At 41.2% G+C, this 20,843-nt stretch overlaps 3 protein-coding genes across 4 annotated transcripts; all 3 read left to right on the top strand.

The window, feature by feature from the left end:
* Positions 1-319: 319 nt before the first annotated feature.
* LOC145227938 (neuronal acetylcholine receptor subunit beta-2-like) lies at positions 320-5,302 on the top strand. Its single transcript, XM_080092900.1, has 9 exons — positions 320-649; positions 808-959; positions 1,137-1,291; positions 1,589-1,762; positions 2,261-2,401; positions 2,947-3,158; positions 3,368-3,583; positions 4,816-4,970; positions 5,068-5,302. The coding sequence occupies exons 1-9, from the start codon at positions 607-609 to the stop codon at positions 5,179-5,181; spliced, it is 1,362 nt and encodes a 453-aa protein (XP_079949026.1). The 5' UTR covers positions 320-606; the 3' UTR covers positions 5,182-5,302.
* Positions 5,303-5,369: 67 nt separating this feature from the next.
* LOC145227935 (chitinase-3-like protein 1) lies at positions 5,370-11,353 on the top strand. The gene is made up of 14 exons (XM_080092897.1): positions 5,370-5,780; positions 5,856-6,016; positions 7,026-7,181; positions 7,610-7,738; positions 8,089-8,213; positions 8,362-8,491; positions 8,716-8,792; positions 8,976-9,084; positions 9,434-9,550; positions 9,714-9,814; positions 9,918-10,174; positions 10,284-10,399; positions 10,519-10,669; positions 11,081-11,353. The coding sequence occupies exons 1-14, from the start codon at positions 5,729-5,731 to the stop codon at positions 11,254-11,256; spliced, it is 1,857 nt and encodes a 618-aa protein (XP_079949023.1). The 5' UTR covers positions 5,370-5,728; the 3' UTR covers positions 11,257-11,353.
* Positions 11,354-11,414: 61 nt separating this feature from the next.
* LOC145227934 (chitinase-3-like protein 1) lies at positions 11,415-20,749 on the top strand. Of its 2 annotated transcripts, XM_080092896.1 has the most exons (16): positions 11,415-11,581; positions 11,644-11,710; positions 12,065-12,148; positions 12,297-12,457; positions 14,663-14,818; positions 15,419-15,547; positions 16,094-16,218; positions 16,579-16,708; positions 17,140-17,216; positions 17,306-17,414; positions 17,514-17,630; positions 17,804-17,904; positions 18,865-19,121; positions 19,687-19,802; positions 19,871-20,060; positions 20,479-20,749. In XM_080092896.1, the coding sequence occupies exons 3-16, from the start codon at positions 12,097-12,099 to the stop codon at positions 20,652-20,654; spliced, it is 1,896 nt and encodes a 631-aa protein (XP_079949022.1). In that variant the 5' UTR covers positions 11,415-11,581; positions 11,644-11,710; positions 12,065-12,096; the 3' UTR covers positions 20,655-20,749. The 2 variants fall into 2 exon arrangements, with proteins under 2 accessions (XP_079949022.1, XP_079949021.1); XM_080092895.1 differs by lacking the exon at positions 11,415-11,581 and having other exon boundaries at positions 11,588-11,710.
* Positions 20,750-20,843: the final 94 nt, after the last annotated feature.

Raw genomic sequence — 20,843 nt, 5'->3', positions numbered from 1 at the left:
TTACAATTTCAGGTTATTGCTTACGAATCATTCCCATATTTTCCGCAACATACGGCAACTGTTGCATGCTCAGGTTTGTTTAAGTTTGAGGCGCAACTCTGCATGTTGTTTACTTCAACCAATCACTTACTGCGCATGCGACATCTTCATCCACAGACAGTCTGCAGGGAATAGCTCGGCCGTTCCCTTGACACAGCGGAGAGAGTTTAATTCAGTCAGACTTCAGAACGAACACGGCGGTATGATCGAATGTCACGTCACAATCAGGAAAGTTGTTTATGACATCAGTACTGAAGGATTTCGGCGAAATTTGCAGCCACGTAATTTTAGGTGTTTTAATGCAGATGTTTCGGTTGATGCGGTGTTGGTGTGCTGCTGGTTGTAAATGTGAGCGGTAACTTCTCACGGAATTGTGAAGAGGCGTTGACAGCTGCCGTGATAACGGGTTGAGACGACAACCAAGTCGTTAGTCTGTTTAGCACTGTTGCTGCGTGGTTTGCAAGAACTGAGCTAGCCAGGAATTTCTTCAGACAACGCTTTTATTCGTTTTGTTTTTGTTCTATTTACAGTTTAAAACAGCCGGAGAATAATTTATTAGGAGGAAATATGTTTGGGAAGTGTTTTTTTTTAGTGTTGTGGCTTGGTGTAGGTGAGTTGTTTGCTTGCTGTATATTTATTTATTACCATCGATTTATCGACCGGTTTATACCAAATCGATTGTTTGACTGATGTTTATGAATTGATCCAACGTCAGTCTATGCCACCTGTGGTTTCTCTTCCTAAACTTTCCAACTGTGTTTGTTCTAGTTCACGAGAGCTTCGCGACGCACGCCGAGGAACGATTGTTACGTCATCTGCTGAACAGACACCGCTACAATAAACTGATTCGACCATCTGTTAATTTGACTGATCGCGTAGACATCCATTTCGATCTCATTATTTCCCAACTTATCGGCATAGTAAGTTATTTCTGGCGTCATACTGATCATTATACTTGTGGAACTGTTTATTTATTTGCATGTTGTTATGTCATAATAATGTAAACAAGTCGTGTTTGTTTGGTAGAACGACTTCACAGCAGGCAGAGGCCACCTTTGTCGTTAAACAATAGCAAACAATGACCTTCTGTGTTGTAGAACGAACGTGAGCAATACATGATAACAAAAGTTTGGTTGCCGCAAGTTTGGGAAGACCACAGGCTCACTTGGAAACCAACTTCGTTTGAAAATATCACCAAAGTGCAACTGCCTTCTGATATGATTTGGCTTCCTGACATGGTTCTTTATAATAAGTGAGTTTTCTTTGCAAGAAGACACAAGCCAATATCTGAGTGTAAAACATTGCAACGTTTCTAATGTTCCTATTGTCATCGTCAAGTAAAACGTATATACCTTTTCTTTTCTTATGAATTAAAATACTTCTCACACATATGACACATTATATGTTGTTTTCCAAAATGTTTCCAAGGCGAAGACTGTTTCCTACTTGTTGTGTAACCTTGTCGTTAAGCTGTATAACTTAGATGTAGCTGACCAGGGTTGAAATACTGAATACTTTCAAGTTAGTTCAGTGTTTCCTTTCTTCCCAGTGCTGATGGAACTTATGAAGTTTCTCTACAATCGAACGCAATCATCCAACACACCGGAGTTGTGTCTTGGATGCCACCCGCCATATACAAAAGTGCTTGCAACATCAAAGTCCGACATTTCCCCTTCGACATACAAAACTGTACAATGAAATTTCGGTCGTGGACTTACAACAGGTTCGTGGTCATATACACCAGCGGTTCCCAACCTGTTGGCCGCGATCCCAATTGGTGTCGCCTAAATATTTGAGTGGGGTCGCTTAAGCCAGTGGTTCCCAACTCGTTTTAAGTCATGAACCTCTAGCCCCTATAAAATAAACTCACGGACCTCAATAAATGTTAGGACATTTAGAAGTCAATGTTACTACATAGCCTACTTATTTTATCCTTCGGGTAACCGTAATTTGGCAAATGTTATCAAGGGGTCACGGCACCAAGAAGGTTAAGAACCGCTGGTGGTAAACAGTCAAATATACGAAGATGTCACATTTTCACTTTTTGACGATCACTGTTTTTGGTAATTTAAATTAATTAATGACACAATGCAGTTGTTTGTGACGCAATAGCTGAAAACCGCGACGCTGCTGTGTCATGTTTCTGACACAACAAAATTCGTCCCGCGTAATTTGATATTTTGTGTGAAAGTTGATTCAAATAATGTTTGTTTATTCGCAGGAACGACATCGAGCTTAAGATCAAAAATCCCAATGCTACATTAGACGATTTTACGCCGAGTGGCGAATGGGATATTCTGTCAACCCCTGGAATAATGACAACAAACCCAAACGACAAAACCTACCAAGCTCTGCTCTACAGGTTTGAATTTTTGTCTTTGGTAAAACGCACATTGTTGCAAACATTGTCGGTTACAACGCGGCGGGCCTGGTTTCCTCAGATTAACTTTATTTAGAATGTAACCGTATTTGAATATTGTATTTAATTATCAGGGCCCGTCAGAAACAGTTAATTGGACAGATTACATCAGACACATACATTGAGTAAGCTGGGAACTTGTTTAAAGTGTGCAGTCAGTTATATTTTAACACTGTAATAATACTGAGTTCCAATTACCACATTGAAGTTAAATACAAGTATTAAATTTATTTTCTACCAAGCACAGTGTAACTACATTAAAATCCAACCGACAGTTTATCCACATTCTCCTTCTGATTCGAGCTATTGTTGAACATATAACGTGGTGATCACGTGGTCTTCCGCTGCGCTCAGCGTCAAATAATCTTTGCGTAAAATATTGGATCAAACTAGAACGAGCTTAACCCGAAATGTGTAAAATCTTTTCCCAAACTAAATGAGTGAAGTCGATTGTTCGTGCAAAGTAAACTTATTGATTCCACTTTCAGCCTGATCATCCGGAGGAAACCACTGTTCTACACAGTGAACCTCATCATTCCCTGCATCCTCATCACCTCCCTTGCGATCCTTGTCTTCTATCTTCCATCTGATTGTGGTGAGAAGATGACTCTCTGCATCTCCGTCCTCCTGGCTCTCACTGTGTTCCTCCTCCTCATCTCAAAGATCGTTCCTCCAACGTCACTGGATGTTCCTCTCATCGGTAAGTTACGGTTGGAAACAGTGGTGGATTTTTAAGTTCTGTTACAAAAAGTCCATTGAAAGTAACCAGTAATGCTAACCGGTTCGCTGATGTCATGAATTTTGTGAGACGGTTCTATTGAACCGGTGCGAACCGGCTGAATCCCAACACTGGAAAACTCCTTTTTTGACAAACTCTCCTTATACATTCTAATAACTGATTTTTCACAGGAAAGTACCTGATGTTTACGATGGTTCTTGTAACTCTCTCCATCGTAGCGAGCGTGATTGTCCTCAACATCCACCACCGATCTCCAAGCACCCACACTATGACTCCGTGGATGGAATCGATCTTCCTCGAAAAACTTCCCAAGCTGCTCATGATGCAGAGACCTGATCCCACCGGAAGATGTGGATGCAAGAAAGAAAACGAGGAAGCAACTGAAAGTGAATGGTTTGGAAAGTTAACCGCCTTCTTTGCACTTTTGTTGTGCTATTTCACAGGCTGTAGCAGTGGTTCTCAAAGTATGGGTCGCGACCCAAACGTGGGTCGCGCAGGGTCAAAAATGGGTCGCGCTATGGTGGTTTAATTCTGCCCAAACGAACTATTACTGCATTAAGTAAACACAAACGAATTTACTTTATGTAGTAGTAAAGTCGCCTCAGTCGACCACGTTGTACAGTAAAATGAACCAATTATTGCAACATGCTGACAATAGCCTTCCAATTTTACTTTTACGCCGATTGTAACGTCATAGCACGGGAAATAAAAGTTAATCATGCGAAATTAAACGGATGAGTAAGTATTCGTACAAGGAAACATTTGTAGATTTAGGATTCACTTTTATCAATGATCATGGTGTTGCAAAGCCACAATGTGTGTTGTGTTATGTATAGTGTTGTCGAATCGAGCTCGTAAAGCCTGCAGTTATTTTTGACATGAGCAGACTCCTACGAGGCGACGACGTGGCCTCGAAATTGCAGTCCGTCTTGTTATATTTTTTGATGTTTGAGGCTTGGGTCGTGAGATGTTCACAAAACTCAGATTTGGGTCGCGGTCAAAAAAGTTTGAGAACCACTGGGCTATAGTAAGCGTATGATTGGTAAAGCGTATTGTGTCGCTACAGAAAAACTTTTTGTTTACGGTCATCTACGGTTGTTTGGTTTCAAGTTTAAGTTTAAGATTTTAGGTTGGGCAGTATCGGTAATATGTTGCAGCTAATGTTGAACCACAGTTGTAAGCGGGCCCGAAATTCAAACCCGAACGCGAATCATTTTTGGGAATCCCGTTTAATATTTGATTGATAAGCCTGACGAAGATAATGGACAATGATAGACAGTGACTTAAGCATGACGTTTTAGGCTGCTAGGCATTAGGTCATAACCAGGCACTAGCTACTCAGCTTGTTAACAAAGCTGAGTTCAAACCCGGCCCGACTCTCAACTCTGCTGCGAGAATCATCACCGTTTTTGCGGAAAGATCGAAATATAAAACTTTTTGGTTACTAAACAACTTTACTCGGCAAACTTGGCAATGAAGAATCGCCAGAATTACTTTTGTGATGTTTTCCAAACAACTTGTGTAGCTTGATGCAAATATACGTAACATCTTATAACATCTGATTAACGAAAACCGGCGAAAAAAATAAGGGAAATGTAACAACATTTATATTCTCCAGTGCCGCTGTACAACGTTGACGTCACTGAGATATCCGGAAGTGGTGCATTACGTCACAGAAAGAACGCGGAAGTGTTTTCCCACGAGACAAAGAGCGCTCTGGAGGGGGTGAAGTTTATCGCGGACCACATGAGGCGGGAGGATAAAAACAAGAATGTGAGACTCAAAACAACTTTCGTCTGTATTTGTACTTTAACCGTGCTCTTTGTAGATCCGCCATAAAGAGTTGAAACTTTAACCGTCCCTTTTGTAGATTCGCGAGGATTGGAAGTACGTTGCCATGGTGATCGATCGATTGTTTTTGTGCGTTTTCGTCGTGGTTTGCATCATCGGAACTATCGGAATCTTCATTCAGCCTTTCCTATGAGTTGATCACTGAGTGAAGATTATTTCCTTTGCCACGTTTTCTGATGTTGTAAACAATAGCGGATTCAAATTTTGCATGCTGCTGCAAATTTGCTGAGTCATAAAAGCTATGTTGAACCAAATTCGTGTTGCTTTTAAATTTTTACCACAGATTTACCAGCATTTATTTAAACTTTGAATCTCCAATATTAGCCAGATCATGCAACAAGCTGGGAAATCAAAAGTTTTTTTTAATTTGGTGCGTAGAAGTTGTCGTAACTATACGTCAAAGTTTTTTCGAGAGGTCAGTTGTTTGCTGTCGGTCAACATTTACCGCATATAAAAGCTTGAGAGCGTTGCGAGTAGACTTAGTTTCCTTACAGGCAGTTTACAAACACTAAGTATTTTGCGGTCAGCGCTGTGAAGGGCAGCTTCTATTTCTTGCTTCTGCGAATTACATTTGTATTTGATTTAAATTTACAAATATTGTTTGCTACATTAATGAAAAAGTTTTCCATAAATTGAATCAAGTTAGTTTCTGACGACCATTTTGTGAAAATTATTGAACGATGTGGATTTTATTTCTTTCCACTTTGTTCGTGGGCGCTCTCGCAAACGAAGGTACGAAATGGTTCATTTAAAAAGTAATAGTTGCGTCGTCCCAAACTTGCTTTAAAGCAACTTATCTTTTTGCAGGTTTGCCAAAACAAGAAGATTACGATTACGCGAGAGTCTGTTACTACACGAACTGGTCGCAGTACAGACCTGGTGAGGGAAAATACAAACCATGGGATGTTGATCCTTTTCTCTGCACACACATCGTATACTCGTTCGTCGAGATCGGAACCAACAATGAGGTAAAAAACAAAAGCGGTTTAAGTGATATTAGGGTAACCTGATCATTTGTTTGTCATTTTACTTAAATTTTGTTCTGCATTTTTTCCTCTTATTGTTTCTGAAATACCAACAATGAGGTAAAACAACCTAGCAATTAAACCTCTTCAACGAGCAGCAATTAAACCAGGGGTGGGCAGCCTTTGTTACTGTAGGGCCAATTATAAGTGTCAAAATTGGATCGCGGGCCGCACATGTGCATAACAAAAGTGATTTTGCTTTGTTTCTTACAAAATATGCTCAACTACATGTATAATTCGTATTTGATTCTAGCCACATTTTGCCAGATCGCAGAATACTAGCAACAGGCGCATTATTCAGCTCAAAAATATGTAATAATTGGACTCGTTTGCCAGTACTTTTGAAATCCAAGCGTCTCTGCGGGCCGCAAAACCTTTAATGACGGACCGCATGCGGCCCGCGGGCTGCAGGTTGCCCACCCCTGAATTAAACCAACTTAATGTGAGATTTGTGACTCTAAGCTCGATCTCGTCAAAAAGTTTTGAAAACATAATCTGAACTAAGCTTCCAACCAATTTACCACATATCTCGTCTGCATCACAATTTAGGTGCAGCTGGTTTTTCTTCAAGTTGTATCAGCAACAAATATTTATACATAAGTATATCCAAGTTTTGCAAAGCGGCTGAGTTCCGCCACCAACATTGCTCTATATTCTTGTTTGGTCAAGCCCAGTGGTTTTTGTGTGTTTTAAAACATTGCGAGGCAGTCAATCGTGCCTGCGATGCGACTTAAGGTAGGCTAACCACCAAGCTCAGAAGGCATGAGCATTTGTAGCGTAATTACAGCAGTACCAGCCCAGATAAGTTCCTGTCGTGGGTTCGAATCCCACCGCAAGCTAGACTTTTCCGGCCTGTGCCTTGTAGCATGAAAATGCTCAGAAGACCGATCGGTTCGATTCGAACTGGCTCACTGTGCTTTGCGAATTACAACCTTGAAATTTCCGTTAACAGTTGAAACTGCGCGAATGGAACGGAGATCAACTCATCTCGGAAATGTTGACATGGAAACAAACCAATCCCGATTTAAAGATAACTGCTGCTGTCGGAGGCTGGAACTTCGGGACCGACCGATTCACGGCGGTTTGTCAAAACGAGGGTGTCATGCAGGTTTGACCTTTATACAGACTAATTAACATATATTGCAAGGCATGTGAGGGAACCCACAATACCTGTGGTTCTCAACCTTTCATGGACCGTGCCCCCCTAAAAGTATATTTTGGGCCTCGTGGCCCCCTTTACATAAAGGGACATTTACATAACAATGTAAGATCTGTGGCCCCCTCCAAAATTCGTAAATGACAAACTCGTTTTGGAATTCGGTATTAATTTCGGATTTAAACAAGTCGAATAGAATAAACAACAAACTGTAATCGTGACAAACCGCAATATGGATTTGCTGTGACTCACTGATTTTAATGGGTGTGTCTGGTGGAGCTACACCGGTGGCCCCCAGGGATACAGCTCGTGGCTCCTCCAAGGAGCCGAGGGCCCCGGTTGAGAACCACTGCACTATATTACCATTGACCTCCTTTTAGCATTTTGCCCAAACATCAATTACTTTTCTCCGAAATTGGGGTTTTGATGGACTGGATATGGACTGGGAGTATCCTGGATCACGTGGTTCGCCTCCCGAGGACAAGGAAAGAAACACGCGACTTCTCGAGGTGTGTCTGTTACGTCATAAAACATTCGTCCTAGTAACCGTTCCCAGCATGAGAAACTCACACGTGTTGGCAAACTATATTTACAAAGCCAGCTGGTGTTGTTCTCACGCGTTGTGAAAATAGCAACTTATTTGTACTTACGTCACGCTTTGAGTGGTTTACGTCACAAGCATCAGCATGTTGCGGCATCAATATTAGTTTATGGTTATTCTTTTCCAAATAAACTAATCTATTTTAAAACATGCCATCGATGTTAACGATGTTTCACCAACAAGCAACGCGTTTTTTTTGCTTGAATACTTCTCCACTTAGCGGACAAAACAGCTTGCTTACTAACCACGTTATCACAGATTCTCCGCGAGGCATTCGACAACGAAGCAGCCGCCACTGGAAACAAGAAATTGCTTCTTACTTACGCCGTTGCTGCTGGGGAAGGAACTATTGATGGGGCTTACGAAATCAGCGAAATATGCGGGTACGTTTCAACTCAACTCATATCAATGGTGTAACTTTGCGGTGAAGTCCCTCGATTTCCCAGACAAACCTACATGTTACATGTAGCCGATCTTATCTTGTTTGTCTACGATCTTTGTGCGTAATTCTATACGATCTTTGTGTGCCAGGCTTCTTGATCTCGTCCACTTGATGTCGTACGACTTCCACGGGGGTTCGTGGGAGTCGAATACCGGACACAACGCTCCTTTGTACAGCGGAGCCGGAGACAGTTCAGATGGTCGGGGAAACTTCAACATTGTGAGTTGGAATAAGCTTTCTATTTACGACACTCTGTGGCGCCGCTTGCGGATGTGTGTTGTAATCCTGGCTTTCTCTGCAAAAGTTTAAATGTTTGTATTTAACTTTCATGGAACTTAAGCTATCTACATTTATTGGCAGTTCCATTTTATCAGTGCCTTTTTTGATTTCGTGTATTTCTGTGGTGTCATTGGCATTTGTAAATATTTTCAACTTGATTTCAGGATTGGGCTGTGACGCATTGGCTTGACAGCGGATGTCCTGCACGCAAACTCATCTTGGGAATGCCGACATACGGAAGGTCTGTTATGTGAAGAATCTGTTCAAATACCCTAATTGTTGTTTTGTGTTACGTAACTAGAATATGACCCAACTTATACAGGGAAAGTGTCATTTGATATCTTAAATTCTATTGGTTCACGTGCCGTAGACGAAAAATAGAGAGTCAAAAGTTTCTCCTCAATGTGTTTGTTATGTTTTTTAGGACTTACACCTTGCTTGACCCCAGTAATAATGGAATGCTGGCCAATGGAACTGGGCCTGGAGCCGCTGGGACTTACACCAGGGAGGCGGGATTCCTCGCGTATTACGAGGTTCTATTCATGTTTGCATATTTGTATTGCTGGTTGCTTGACATTAAGTTGACAACGCCAAATATAGGAAAACAAATGTTATGTTTTTGATCATCAAAGGCAACCCTCCACAGAGTGGACCAATGTACAAACCATGTATTGCTTTTACATTGTAATTATAACAGAAACAAACTTTGTCACCAACAACATTAAGAGTTATTAGCGTCAAATGCAGCTACCAGTAATAAATTGTTTTATGCGCAGATAGCTACACAATTGCACATATTTCGCACGTGCGATCAATTACACTCAAACAGGGTTGTCGTACGTACTCAATCCCTGTATTAAATCCCGTATATGACTTGTGCAGATTTGTCCTCTGGTATCAAGCACAACTAAAAGATGGAGCGATGCGGCCCAAGCCCCGTATCTTGTGGTCGGCGACCAGTGGATCTCATACGACGATACGGAATCTATTGCCATTAAGGTAGGATTTTCTGATTAACAACATTATCTGCTATAACATTCTGCTTGTAATTGCACTTGCCCAATGTGCTGAGGTCGTGGGTTCAAATCCCATCGCTTGTTAATCGGTTTGTTTGCCTCTCATGTGAAATATTATTAAGTGACATCGGAACATTTTTACGCAGTGCCAATACATGAAAGACCGTGGACTCGGTGGAGCCATGGTGTGGTCAGTTGATGACGATGATTTTAACTCAATTTGTGGAGAAAAATATCCTCTGTTGAGGTGAGACTTTAAGCTGTGGTAATTTGTTCCTACAAGCTCTCATTACGTTGTATCAAGTTTTAAACAATGTGAAATAGAGTTTTGTGACGGTAAATGTGTTCAGGACAATCTACCAGGAGCTAACCGGTGAAGCGAGTCCGTCATGCTTCGTTTCCCCGACAACCACGGCGGTCACGTGGTGGCCTAATCCTGACGCAACCAACCCGCCCCAGGAGATAATTTGCAATTACCCCACCCAACCCGGCGAAACCACTCCAACTGTGGCGACGACCGTTAAAACGACGGGGGCCACCCAGTCACCCACTGATCCCCAGACAAGCACTGAGGCCCCGGCATCCCCAACACCAGACAGATGCGAAGGTGGGATTTGAATCAACACCCCAACATTTGTAACTGACCGACTTGTTGCGGATGTGGGTTGGCCATAAACATTGTCTGATAGAAACCTTAACTTGCTCCAAACTTTCAGGTCCGGATTGTGTCTTCTCGTGCGTCGCAAAACCATCAGGTCTATACCCGGATCCTGAACGTTGCGATTGTTATTACCAGTGCAACCACCAGGATACGTTGCCTCTGTGTTGCGCGGTCAGTATCCTTGTGTAAATGTTCGGTTATCCTTTCAATTTATCGCCATGATTAAAGCTAAAAAGATGAAATTGTTCGTTTCAACTTGACACTCGGTCTAACACTGCCTCTTGTCGCAGAACGGCCTGCTGTTCAACACTGTAACCAGTAATTGCGATTGGGATTACAACGTTGATTGCAGCCACATTGTCACCAACGCCCCAAGCACCACGGCAACGATCACCACCATCCCCCCAACAACCACCGCACCGAACACAGCTCCACCAAGTGGTAGGGTCGATATAAAATTTCTTCTCGTGCGAAGCTCGCTTGTCTTGGTTTGTCAGGTTTCTGTTTCCCCTTAGTTGATATCCATTAATTCAGACGCAAAACTATTTTCCGAACTTTCCATTTAGCAATCTCCGCTTGCAAAATAACCGATAGCAAACACTTCTTGCAGAATAACCTCTGATTGCAAACTGACCGATGGTAAAGTCCACTTGCAAACTAACCTAGAGTAACCTCTGATTGCAAACTGACCGATGGTAACCTCCACTGGCAAACTAGCCGATAGTAACCTTCAATGGCAAACTGGCCATCAGTAACCTCTGATTGCAAAATGGCCGTTGGCAACCTTTGCTTGCAAAATGACCGACTGTAACCCCCTACTTGCAATTTGACCAACATTAACCTCTCTTTTAGAGTTCGTCTGTGATGCTGATGGGGACTTTGCAGATCCGAATGATTGCTCAATCTTCCACCAATGTGCGGGAGGAACCGACACAGTGACTTCATGCCCCAATGGAACTTTGTACAACGGAGCAGTTTGTGTTTGGCCGAACGACCCAAGTATTCCTGCGTATTGCAATTCAGTCTAAGCTGCAGATGAAACCGGAAAAAAACTATAATTGTTAATTTGTTGTGGATGAGGCTGTGGTAGATTCTAAATGGGAATAAAATGCTTTCATGGTGAAATTTTGTGATGCGCTTTTCACATGCATGATTTGAGCACTTTACGCAATGTCCTTAATTAGCTTGAGCTGGCCAACTATACAACTTTCACCAGTCGTTTTAGTTGAACTTCTGGCGTTGCCACAGCAACCGAGCATTACAGGACGACAATTATGACATTAACATTGTTAAGCGAAGTAGTGCTGGTTTATAGTTCGATGATGCCATCATATAGAATATTTCCCCTGGGAGGTAAGGAATTGTGGAATTAAATGATCGTTTTCCGATACTCCTGAACTATCGTATTTTCACAGGAAAATCGCTCTGGAGGGGATGAAGTTTATCGCGGACCACATGAGAAGGGAGGACAGAAACAAGAATGTGAGACTCAAAACAACTTTAAACGATCCGTCATAAAGTGTTTTCAAACATTTATCTAATGTTGGTTCTCGGTAAAGAGTGACGTAAAAAGTTCAAATTAGCTTCCAAAGTCAACTGCGCTGTTTGTTTAGTCAACATTGACGTTGTATAAAAAACTTTGCAATATACTTCACGCGTTTAGTTTATTTAAATAGTCGTGTTCAAAGCCAGTCTGCAAAACAGTATGAATATTTATGTACCGAAGATCAGTCTTTATCGCGCTAGGTCCAGAATTTAATTTAGGCCTAGTGCAATTTTGCAAACTTTACACGTTTTGTATCAACTAAATCAGTTTGTTTTGTTTCTGTTGATTAGCTCTTAGTTCCACGTTGACGCGTTATTTCACGATGTGGATTTTCTTTCTTTCAACTGTGATCGTCGCCGCTACAGCAAACGAAGGTATTAATTACTTTGCACAAACAATGGGAACTTTTTACGCAATATGTTTGTAATGTTTATGTTGGGTTACCAGAAACATGTTTCTCGACTACATTATGCAAACTTTACATTTTAAGGTTAGCTACATAAAGCTTGATTTGTTTTGCAGGTTTGCCAAAACAAGAAGATTACGATTACGCGAGAGTCTGTTACTACACGAACTGGTCGCAGTACAGACCTGGTGAGGGAAAATACAAACCATGGGATGTTGATCCTTTTCTCTGCACACACATCGTATACTCGTTCGTTGAGATTGGAACCAACAATCAGGTAAAAAACAAAAACGTAAATTGTTCTGGGGTAACCTACAGCGTGTATATAGCTCAAATACCAACTTAATTCGTGACAACAGGACACTAACTAATAACTTCCAAACGCAAAGTTACAGAAAACACTGTAAACAGTGATTAATTTAATTTATTTTAAATCCTATAGGATGATTAAGTAGAAGTTACCATTGTTGGTGCAAACTTAATGACAATGCCCTTGTCGACATATTTGTCATTGTAACTTAATTTTGCTCTGCACCTTTTCCTCTTGTTGTTTCTCAAGTGACGAATAACAATACGAAACACAATTATTTGCGTGGGCAACACTAGCTAATATTTGTCAATAATATCATTGGCTATTAGATCTATACCGGTCTGGACTCTGGACACTCCCTTTCACCATCTGTTATACTTTACATTAGCCAATTTTTTTCTTTTCTTTGTCCGAGATTTATCATCTGCATAGTTCCATTTTCTTTTTGGTGAAATAATTTTATTGTCCAGCTTACTTGTTAACTCTGAATTTAATGCTGGTTTAATAATCAAATCTACCCAAGTTGTCATGGATTCGTTAACTTTAATTTGTGAAATTGTCACATATTTTTTCACAAGTTTGATTATTATCTTGCTACATTGATGTTTTATTAGAAAACAACACTGGTCTACACAATTCGCACATGTAAAATGTCTCCATAATGATACAGCTTACAGTTAATTAAATAAACGGTAAAAACGTTAAAAGTACGTCTCAATTATAAAAACTTACCTGTTAGCTTGCAAGTAAAAAAAGCACGTTTAACCAAACATTCTGGTTTCTGCAAAAACTGAAACTCTTGGGCGTGGCTGGCATCCAACGCCATAACAAAACAAACATGCCCCTGCAACTCAGCCTGGTCGATCCCAGAGTTATGTCTTATGTACGAATGGGGATTGTTACGTTACAAACCAAATCTTTACAAAAGCCTTAGCAGTAATTGTAGGCATTTCATACTATTGGCGTTGTTTGGCCTTTTAGTTATTTTTCACTCCGTGTATTTTAGGTTGAAAATGAAAATGGCATTGAAAGGCCATGAAAGGAAATATTGCTGTATGCAATTGTTTGTGGTCTTTAGCTTAAGTCGCCCCCTTTTAAGGCTGGGGGAATCGCCGCTTATAAGATAATGATTTTGCAAATCAATCTTATGCCAGTGGCTCTTAACCTTTTTCTATAACGGCCGAACCCCTACGATATTCTTCAGCCTTTGGTCGAACCCCAAAGTTACATCCTAGGTTTTTAACCCATTTTGTTTGGTGGGTCGTAATTAGAACGTAGTGGCAACAGTTACTGTTTGTCATTTCGTTAAATTCTGACATAAAATTAATAATACAAGCAACTTGTTTTAGGATTGCTTTCATTCCGGCAATTTTTAGTTTTTACCAAAATGAAGCATTATATTTTTAGCATCAGTACACAAACATGAAAAATATGAAGTATATAATAGGTTTTATAGCCAACAAAATTTCGTTGTTTTTCTTCTCGCGAAAAACGCGCACAGTGCTATTTGTTACGTCAAAAAAAGATAATAAAACCGTACCGCAGGAGTGCACAACCTTTTAGCTAGGATGGCCGCATCGCAGATTCTTATTTCACCAACGGTCGCCATTTACCTGCTTTTTTGTTTTAAAATACTTGGTTTGTGTTATATATATAGCATCTAATAGCGCCCAAAACTGGTTCAGTTCCGGTTCGGGTCCAACGCCAAACAAAATATGGGGTTCAACTCCGGTTCGGGTTTTTAGAAAATCGTAATTATCGGTTCGGGTTCGGTTCGGGTTTAATGAAATTAACCGCTCAAACCGGTTCGCGGGTTCGGGTTCAGTTCCGGTTCGACTCCCTGGTTTGCACACAATAGGCATACATAAAGTGTAACGCATATGTTTATTAGGCTGCTAATATTCTTTTTAGTACCACAAAAACTGTTTAGAGCAGTTTAAAAATTAAAATATTTAGCAAACGAGGTCGGACCCCGGTTAAGAACCACTGTCTTATACTCCTAAATGGTGGTATATTCCACCTTTTGTTTGTAGTGAATAATTACACACATAAGCTTCAAAACGTTCGTGCAGGTTGACTCATACATGACCCAAATTCAACTACCATGTTGTTTTTCAATAGAACTGGTTCACTGTGCTTTGCGAATTACAACCTTGAAATTTCCGTTAACAGTTGAAACTTCGCGAATGGAACGGAGACCAACTCATCTCGGAGATGTTGACATGGAAACAAACCAATCCCGATTTGAAGATAACTGCTGCGGTCGGAGGCTGGAACTTCGGAACCGACCGATTCACGGCGGTTTGCGAAAATGAGGGCGTCATGCAGGTTAGATAGTCACGTGTTATTATTCCCGTTTACTTAGTGACCTTTGTACAGGGTAATGAACATTTACAAAACATGTCGCCAAGCATGTACTCTAACTTCTAATTTAACCAAAACCTTGAACTAATGAACGTTTATATCGTAAGGCATGTGAGGGAACCCACTATTTTTACCAGTGATGTACCGAAGCTTCGGTTGCCTGAACATTTCGGCTGAATATGCCGTTTTCCAATGTTTCGGTTTTGGCCCGAACCTTTTCAAAAATTCAGGCGAAACCGAACTTTTTGATTGTATGAAATTAATGCCTCAAATGACAATATTGCCAATATGATTATCATAAATTAACTAATTGTTTCCACCAAAAAAATACGAGCCTATATTTGTCTGCAAAATATTAAAGCATTGTGAAAGTGATTTTGGATTGACATAAACCAGTTCACTTGTATCAACAACACAAGAATTAGTTGAAAACATCGATCAGAAAGGGGCATTTAGGTTCGGCCTGATTCGGCAGAATTTATTCGACCTTGTGGCTGAATATTCGGTTTCGGCCCGAGGCAGGGTTCGGTGCACCACTAATTATTACCATAAACCGACTTTCAGAATTTTGCCCAAACATCAATTACTTTTCTCCGAAATTGGGGTTTTGATGGACTGGATATGGACTGGGAATATCCTGGATCACGTGGCTCGCCTCCCGAGGACAAGGAAAGAAACACGCGACTTCTCGAGGTGTGTCTGTTACATCATAGATGGTGTATAACATTCGCCCTAGTAACCGTTCCCAGCATGAGAAACTCACATGTGTTGGCAAACTATATTTACAAAGCCAGCTGGTGTGGTTCTCACGCGTTGTGAAAATAGCAACTTATTTGTACTTACGTCACGCTTTGAGTGGTTTACGTCACAAGCATCAGCATGTTGCAGATTCTGGCGCAAGTTTTGTTCACATTTAGTTTTTTGAACGCTTGTTAGAAGCTCTAACGATTTTACAAACGTTGTTGTCATAAAAAAATCGGAAAAATTCATTACTTTTGTAAACCTTGTTGGAAATTTACTTTAGTAATATTTTTGGGGATTTCAAAACAAATTGAAACTTTTAGAACCGTACTTTGGGTAGACTAGCTTAATACCAATATTAAAAAATGAACAGTTCCCTTTTATGTGAACTTTTATTAGTCTCACTTTATGAGCTGATCTTTTATTTTACAAATGTTTGCTTGAATACTTCGCCACTTAGCGGACAAAACAGCTTGCTTACTTACCACGTTATCCCAGATTCTCCGTGAGGCTTTTGACAACGAAGCAATTCCAACCGGGAAAGAGCGATTGCTTCTTACTTACGCCGTTGCTGCTGGGGAGGGAACTATTGAGATGGCTTACGAAATCAGCGAAATATGCGGGTACGTTTTTACTGAAATTCGCAAGCAAGCAATATCAGAATTTTATAGTTTTCTTCGCCTGGTTTGGAAGACTCTTTGTTGTTGTAAAATTGGTTTTCTATAAAGAAGTTTTTTTCACTCGTCCAGTCCACCATGTTGTATATTGAGTGAGTGTTTCGTCCAACTGGTGAACACGAGAAAGTTGCAGCAAGAGTTGGGCAAAAAAACTTTACTAATTAGTTTTACTGTGATTAATCTAAATTTCTCACTAACCCAGTGCGCTAAAATAATTTGACATAAACAATGAGGAACCTGCCGATAAATCCCTTACTTTGTAACTCACAGCAGTTTCACTCACGTTTTACGCTCTCTATGTGCCAGGCTTCTTGATCTCGTCCACTTGATGTCGTACGACTTTCACGGGGGTTCGTGGGAGTCGAATACCGGACACAACGCTCCTTTATACAGCGGAGCCGGTGACAGTTCAGGGGATTTGGAAAACTTTAACGTTGTGAGTTTTGTGGAGCTTTCTTTTGACATTGCTCCGTGGCGGCACTTGCGGATGATGTTTCATGACTGAATAATTTATTATGACTTTATCGTCAAGTCACAAATCGTAACAACCACAGAGTGTTGTTTTAATTAAACGCTGGCAATTGATTTGATTTTATAAAACATTTTGCAGTTTAAAAAAAATAAACAAATACAACTCAGGAAAACAGATATGTGACAATGGTAAAACTTGCTTTGTTTAAGTGGCAACTTAACCTTATACCGAACGGTCGATGATGTGTACGATTAAGAAAATTGACGTCGATCTAAATGACTGGCAAATTGGCCGCCCCTTGACACTATAACAGCTAAATACTCCAGTTTGAATGACAATTAGAAATTCTAAAAGTTCTAAATGTGGCATTGTAAATATTTTCAACTTGATTTCAGGATTGGGCCGTGACGTATTGGCTTGACAGCGGATGTCCTGCACGCAAACTCATCTTGGGAATGCCGACATACGGGAGGTCTGTTGTGTCAAGAATCTGTTCAAATGCCTTAAATATCTTAAAACTTATTTAATTTGTGTGTGGTAAAATGAATAACATGTTTGCAGGACTTACACCCTGCTTGACCCCAGCAATAATGGAATGCTGGCCAATGGAACTGGGCCTGGAGCCGCCGGGACTTACACCAGGGAGGCGGGATTCCTCGCGTATTACGAGGTTCTATTCATGTTTGCATATTTGCAGTGCTGGAGATAAACAAGCTGGCATTATATTTGACATAGCTCCCAGCCATATCTCGTTGTTTGACTTGTGCAGATTTGTCCTCTGATATCAAATGAAACTAAAAGGTGGAGCGATGCGGCCCAAGCCCCGTACCTTGTGGTCGGCGACCAGTGGATCTCATACGACGATACGGAATCTATTGCCATTAAAGTAGGATTTCCTGGTTAAAACATTATCTGCTCTAACATTCTGCTTGTAATCGCACTTGCCAAAGCTAAGTGGTTAGGTCGGGGGTCAAATCCCACTGCTGGCTACCATGTTTTTCGGTTTATTTGCTTCTGTTGTGAAATAATATTAAGTGACATCGGAACATTTTTACGCAGTGCCAATACATGAAAGACCGTGGACTCGGTGGAGCCATGGTGTGGTCAGTTGATGACGATGATTTTAACTCAATTTGTGGAGAAAAATATCCTCTGTTGAGGTGAGAGTTTAAGTTGTTGTAAATTGGGCAGGAACTTGGCCGAATGGCCTGGCGTACCTGAACCATATACAGACATAAAAAACCTGATCGGGATTCGTCCTCGGGAGCGTCCTGGGGTCGAACCCCGTGAAAAAAAAGTTGTTGTAAATTGTGACTGTTCTAGCAATGATCGATTCATGTTGAGTGTGATATACTGAACCACATGTGAACTGCAAAACTATTATTGCTGTTTACGACATACTACCCCAAGGTCGTTTATTTCCTTAACTTATAAACAAGCCGGTTTTAGTCTAAATATCGTCGGGGGTTAGTTTATTTCGTCTTTACTCACCATTGATCGGAGCAGAGTTCTAAGTCGGGCCGGGTTCGGGTAAATAAGTTTAACTAGCTAAGCAGCCAGTTGCTGGACCTGACCTAATGTCAAACAGCCCTAAAACGCCTTGTTCGAGACCAATTGTCTATTGTATTTGTTTTCTTGGTCTTTTCTAAAGCTTCAAGCATAGTCCTGTCAATCAAACTTTCGGGCCTAAACATCAAAACTTCTTCGCTTCGCAAAAACGATTCGGTTTCGGGCTCAAACTCCGTTTACTCACCGCTGATCGGAGGGTGTGCTTGGACCCTGCTTTTCGCAACAAACGTAAGCGAGGCCGACATGGGCGGGTTTTGTGCAAATAAGTAAAATAACTCAAACGTTTGGATAAGGGCGATGAATCAGAGTACTTACAAGTGGTAAACAATGCAGAAACTCGAAATGAGATGAACGTCCTTTATACAGTTTAAAAGTGGAGTACGCACAAAACAACATACGTTGACTGTTATTGTATAATTAGATAAAATGAACACAAATTTGATTGGTATATCAAATAGTCTAATCAAAGAGCTTAATGGTGTAAATAACAAAAACGCATGGTGCATAATAAACAAAATGAAATAGAGTTTTGTGACGGTGAATGTGTTCAGGACAATCTACCAGGAGCTTACCGGTGAAGCGAGTCCGTCATGCTTCGTTTCCCCGACAACCACGGCGGTCACGTGGTGGCCTAATCCTGACGCAACCAACCCGCCCCAGGAGATTATTTGCAATTACCCCACCCAACCCGGCGAAACCACTCCAACTGTGGCGACGACCGTCAAAACGACGGGGGCCACCCAGTCACCCACCGACCCCACGAACAGCACCGCGACCACAGCGCTCACAACTCGGGATCGGTGTGAAGGTGAGAGGTTTATAAGTTGAGTTTCATATTTGCTTGTCATCTTTGCCTTTATTAGTTTCGCTTTCGTTTTCGAGATGATTTGGTGGTAGGAGCAACAGGAAAGTCTCTTGTTTCTTCTTGTGAGCTGTCAATTACTTCTTCTTTAACAGCAGGAATAATGGCACTGAAACTTTCACCGGTCTGCCGCATAATTTGAATAAAGTTGCAACTATTTGGTCATTGCATGGTTGACATGGCTCATATAAAGATGTTTCGTTCATCTTTTTTTACTGGGTTTAAACCCGAGACATAAATTAATGTAATTTCAAATCATGTCTGGGTCCAGGCCTTCCTACTGACGTCATGTCGTAAATAGAGTTTTTGAGTCACTGCGTATTTGCAGGGGTCACTTAGTGGTAAACTCCTTAACCGGGGTCACCTGCTTATTGGGTTTAACGTTTGACAAGTCCAAGTTTAAATCGAAACAATACAACACGCCATGTCAACTCGTACTATTACTCGTAACTAAACTTTATTTATTGGCTGTTTCGTACTCGTGCAAATCTTAACCTGCTCCAAATTTCAGGTCCTGATTGTCTCTTCTCGTGCGTCGCGAAACTGCCAGGTCTCTACCCGGATCCTGAACGCTGCGAATGTTATTACCAGTGCTACAATCAGGATACGCTGCCACTGTGTTGCGCGGTCAGTATTCAATCTGTAAAATTCAACGCAACGCTTTGTTCTGCAAAAGTGATTGTTTGTTATCACAGAACGGTCTGATGTTCAACGCTGTAACCAGTAGTTGTGATTGGGATTACAACGTTGATTGCAGCCACATCGTCACCAACGCCCCAAGCACCACGGCCCCCACCAACGCCCCAAGCACCACAGCCCCTACCCAACCTGCAACTACGATTCCCCAAACTACCCCAGCCCAGCCGAATACAACCTCACCAAGTGGTAAGTTCGGTACCGAACAAAATTGGGAGAAATGCACTTTTTGAGATTTCGAGTGATGAGCTCGGCTAACCCTGTAACCCTCGCTTAGATTGTGATGGTAACTACTTGCCCTTTTAATGTAACCGAGTGGTTCTCAACCTGTACTACGCGTACCGGTACGCCGGAGCTCTTCCGTTGGACGCGTGGAGCTTTATGTCATTCGGAATCGGATTGTTACTCAACTGACCCAAGAGTTCGGCCCTGAGCGATAGAAAAAGTCGTCTTTTGTTACATAATCCATGAGAGGCTGAGAACCGTTGATCTTATTCTAACCGATAGTAACCCTCGCTTGTCAGCTGATCGATATTAACCTACGTTTGCAAACTGACCTATCATAACCTTCACTTGAAAATAAACCATTAGTAACCTTTGATTTCAGGGTTCACCTGTGAGGCTGACGGAAACTTTGCGGATCCGAATGATTGCTCAATCTTCCACCAATGTGCTGGTGGCATCGACACCGTGACGACATGTCCCAACGGAACTTTGTACAACGGAGCAGTTTGTGTTTGGCCGAACGACCCAAGTATTCCTGCGTATTGCAATTCAGTCTAAGCTGCAGATGAAACCGGAATATGTAATTGTTAATTTGTTGTGGCTGAGGTTTATGGGATTTAAAATGTTTTTGAATGGAAATAAAAAAAATTCATGGTGAAATTTGTGTTTTTAATCCGTAACATTACGCATTGCACATCTACGGTGCAAAGTCATGTAAATTGTTTTCCAACAAACTTTATTCAACAT

The sequence above is a fragment of the Phallusia mammillata genome, chromosome 5, assembly GCF_965637545.1.
Source record: "Phallusia mammillata chromosome 5, kaPhaMamm4.hap1.1, whole genome shotgun sequence".
Taxonomy (NCBI): Eukaryota; Metazoa; Chordata; class Ascidiacea; order Phlebobranchia; family Ascidiidae; genus Phallusia; species Phallusia mammillata.
The sequence above is the reverse complement of the archived record's forward strand: the minus strand, read 5'-3'. Positions and strand labels throughout refer to the sequence as shown.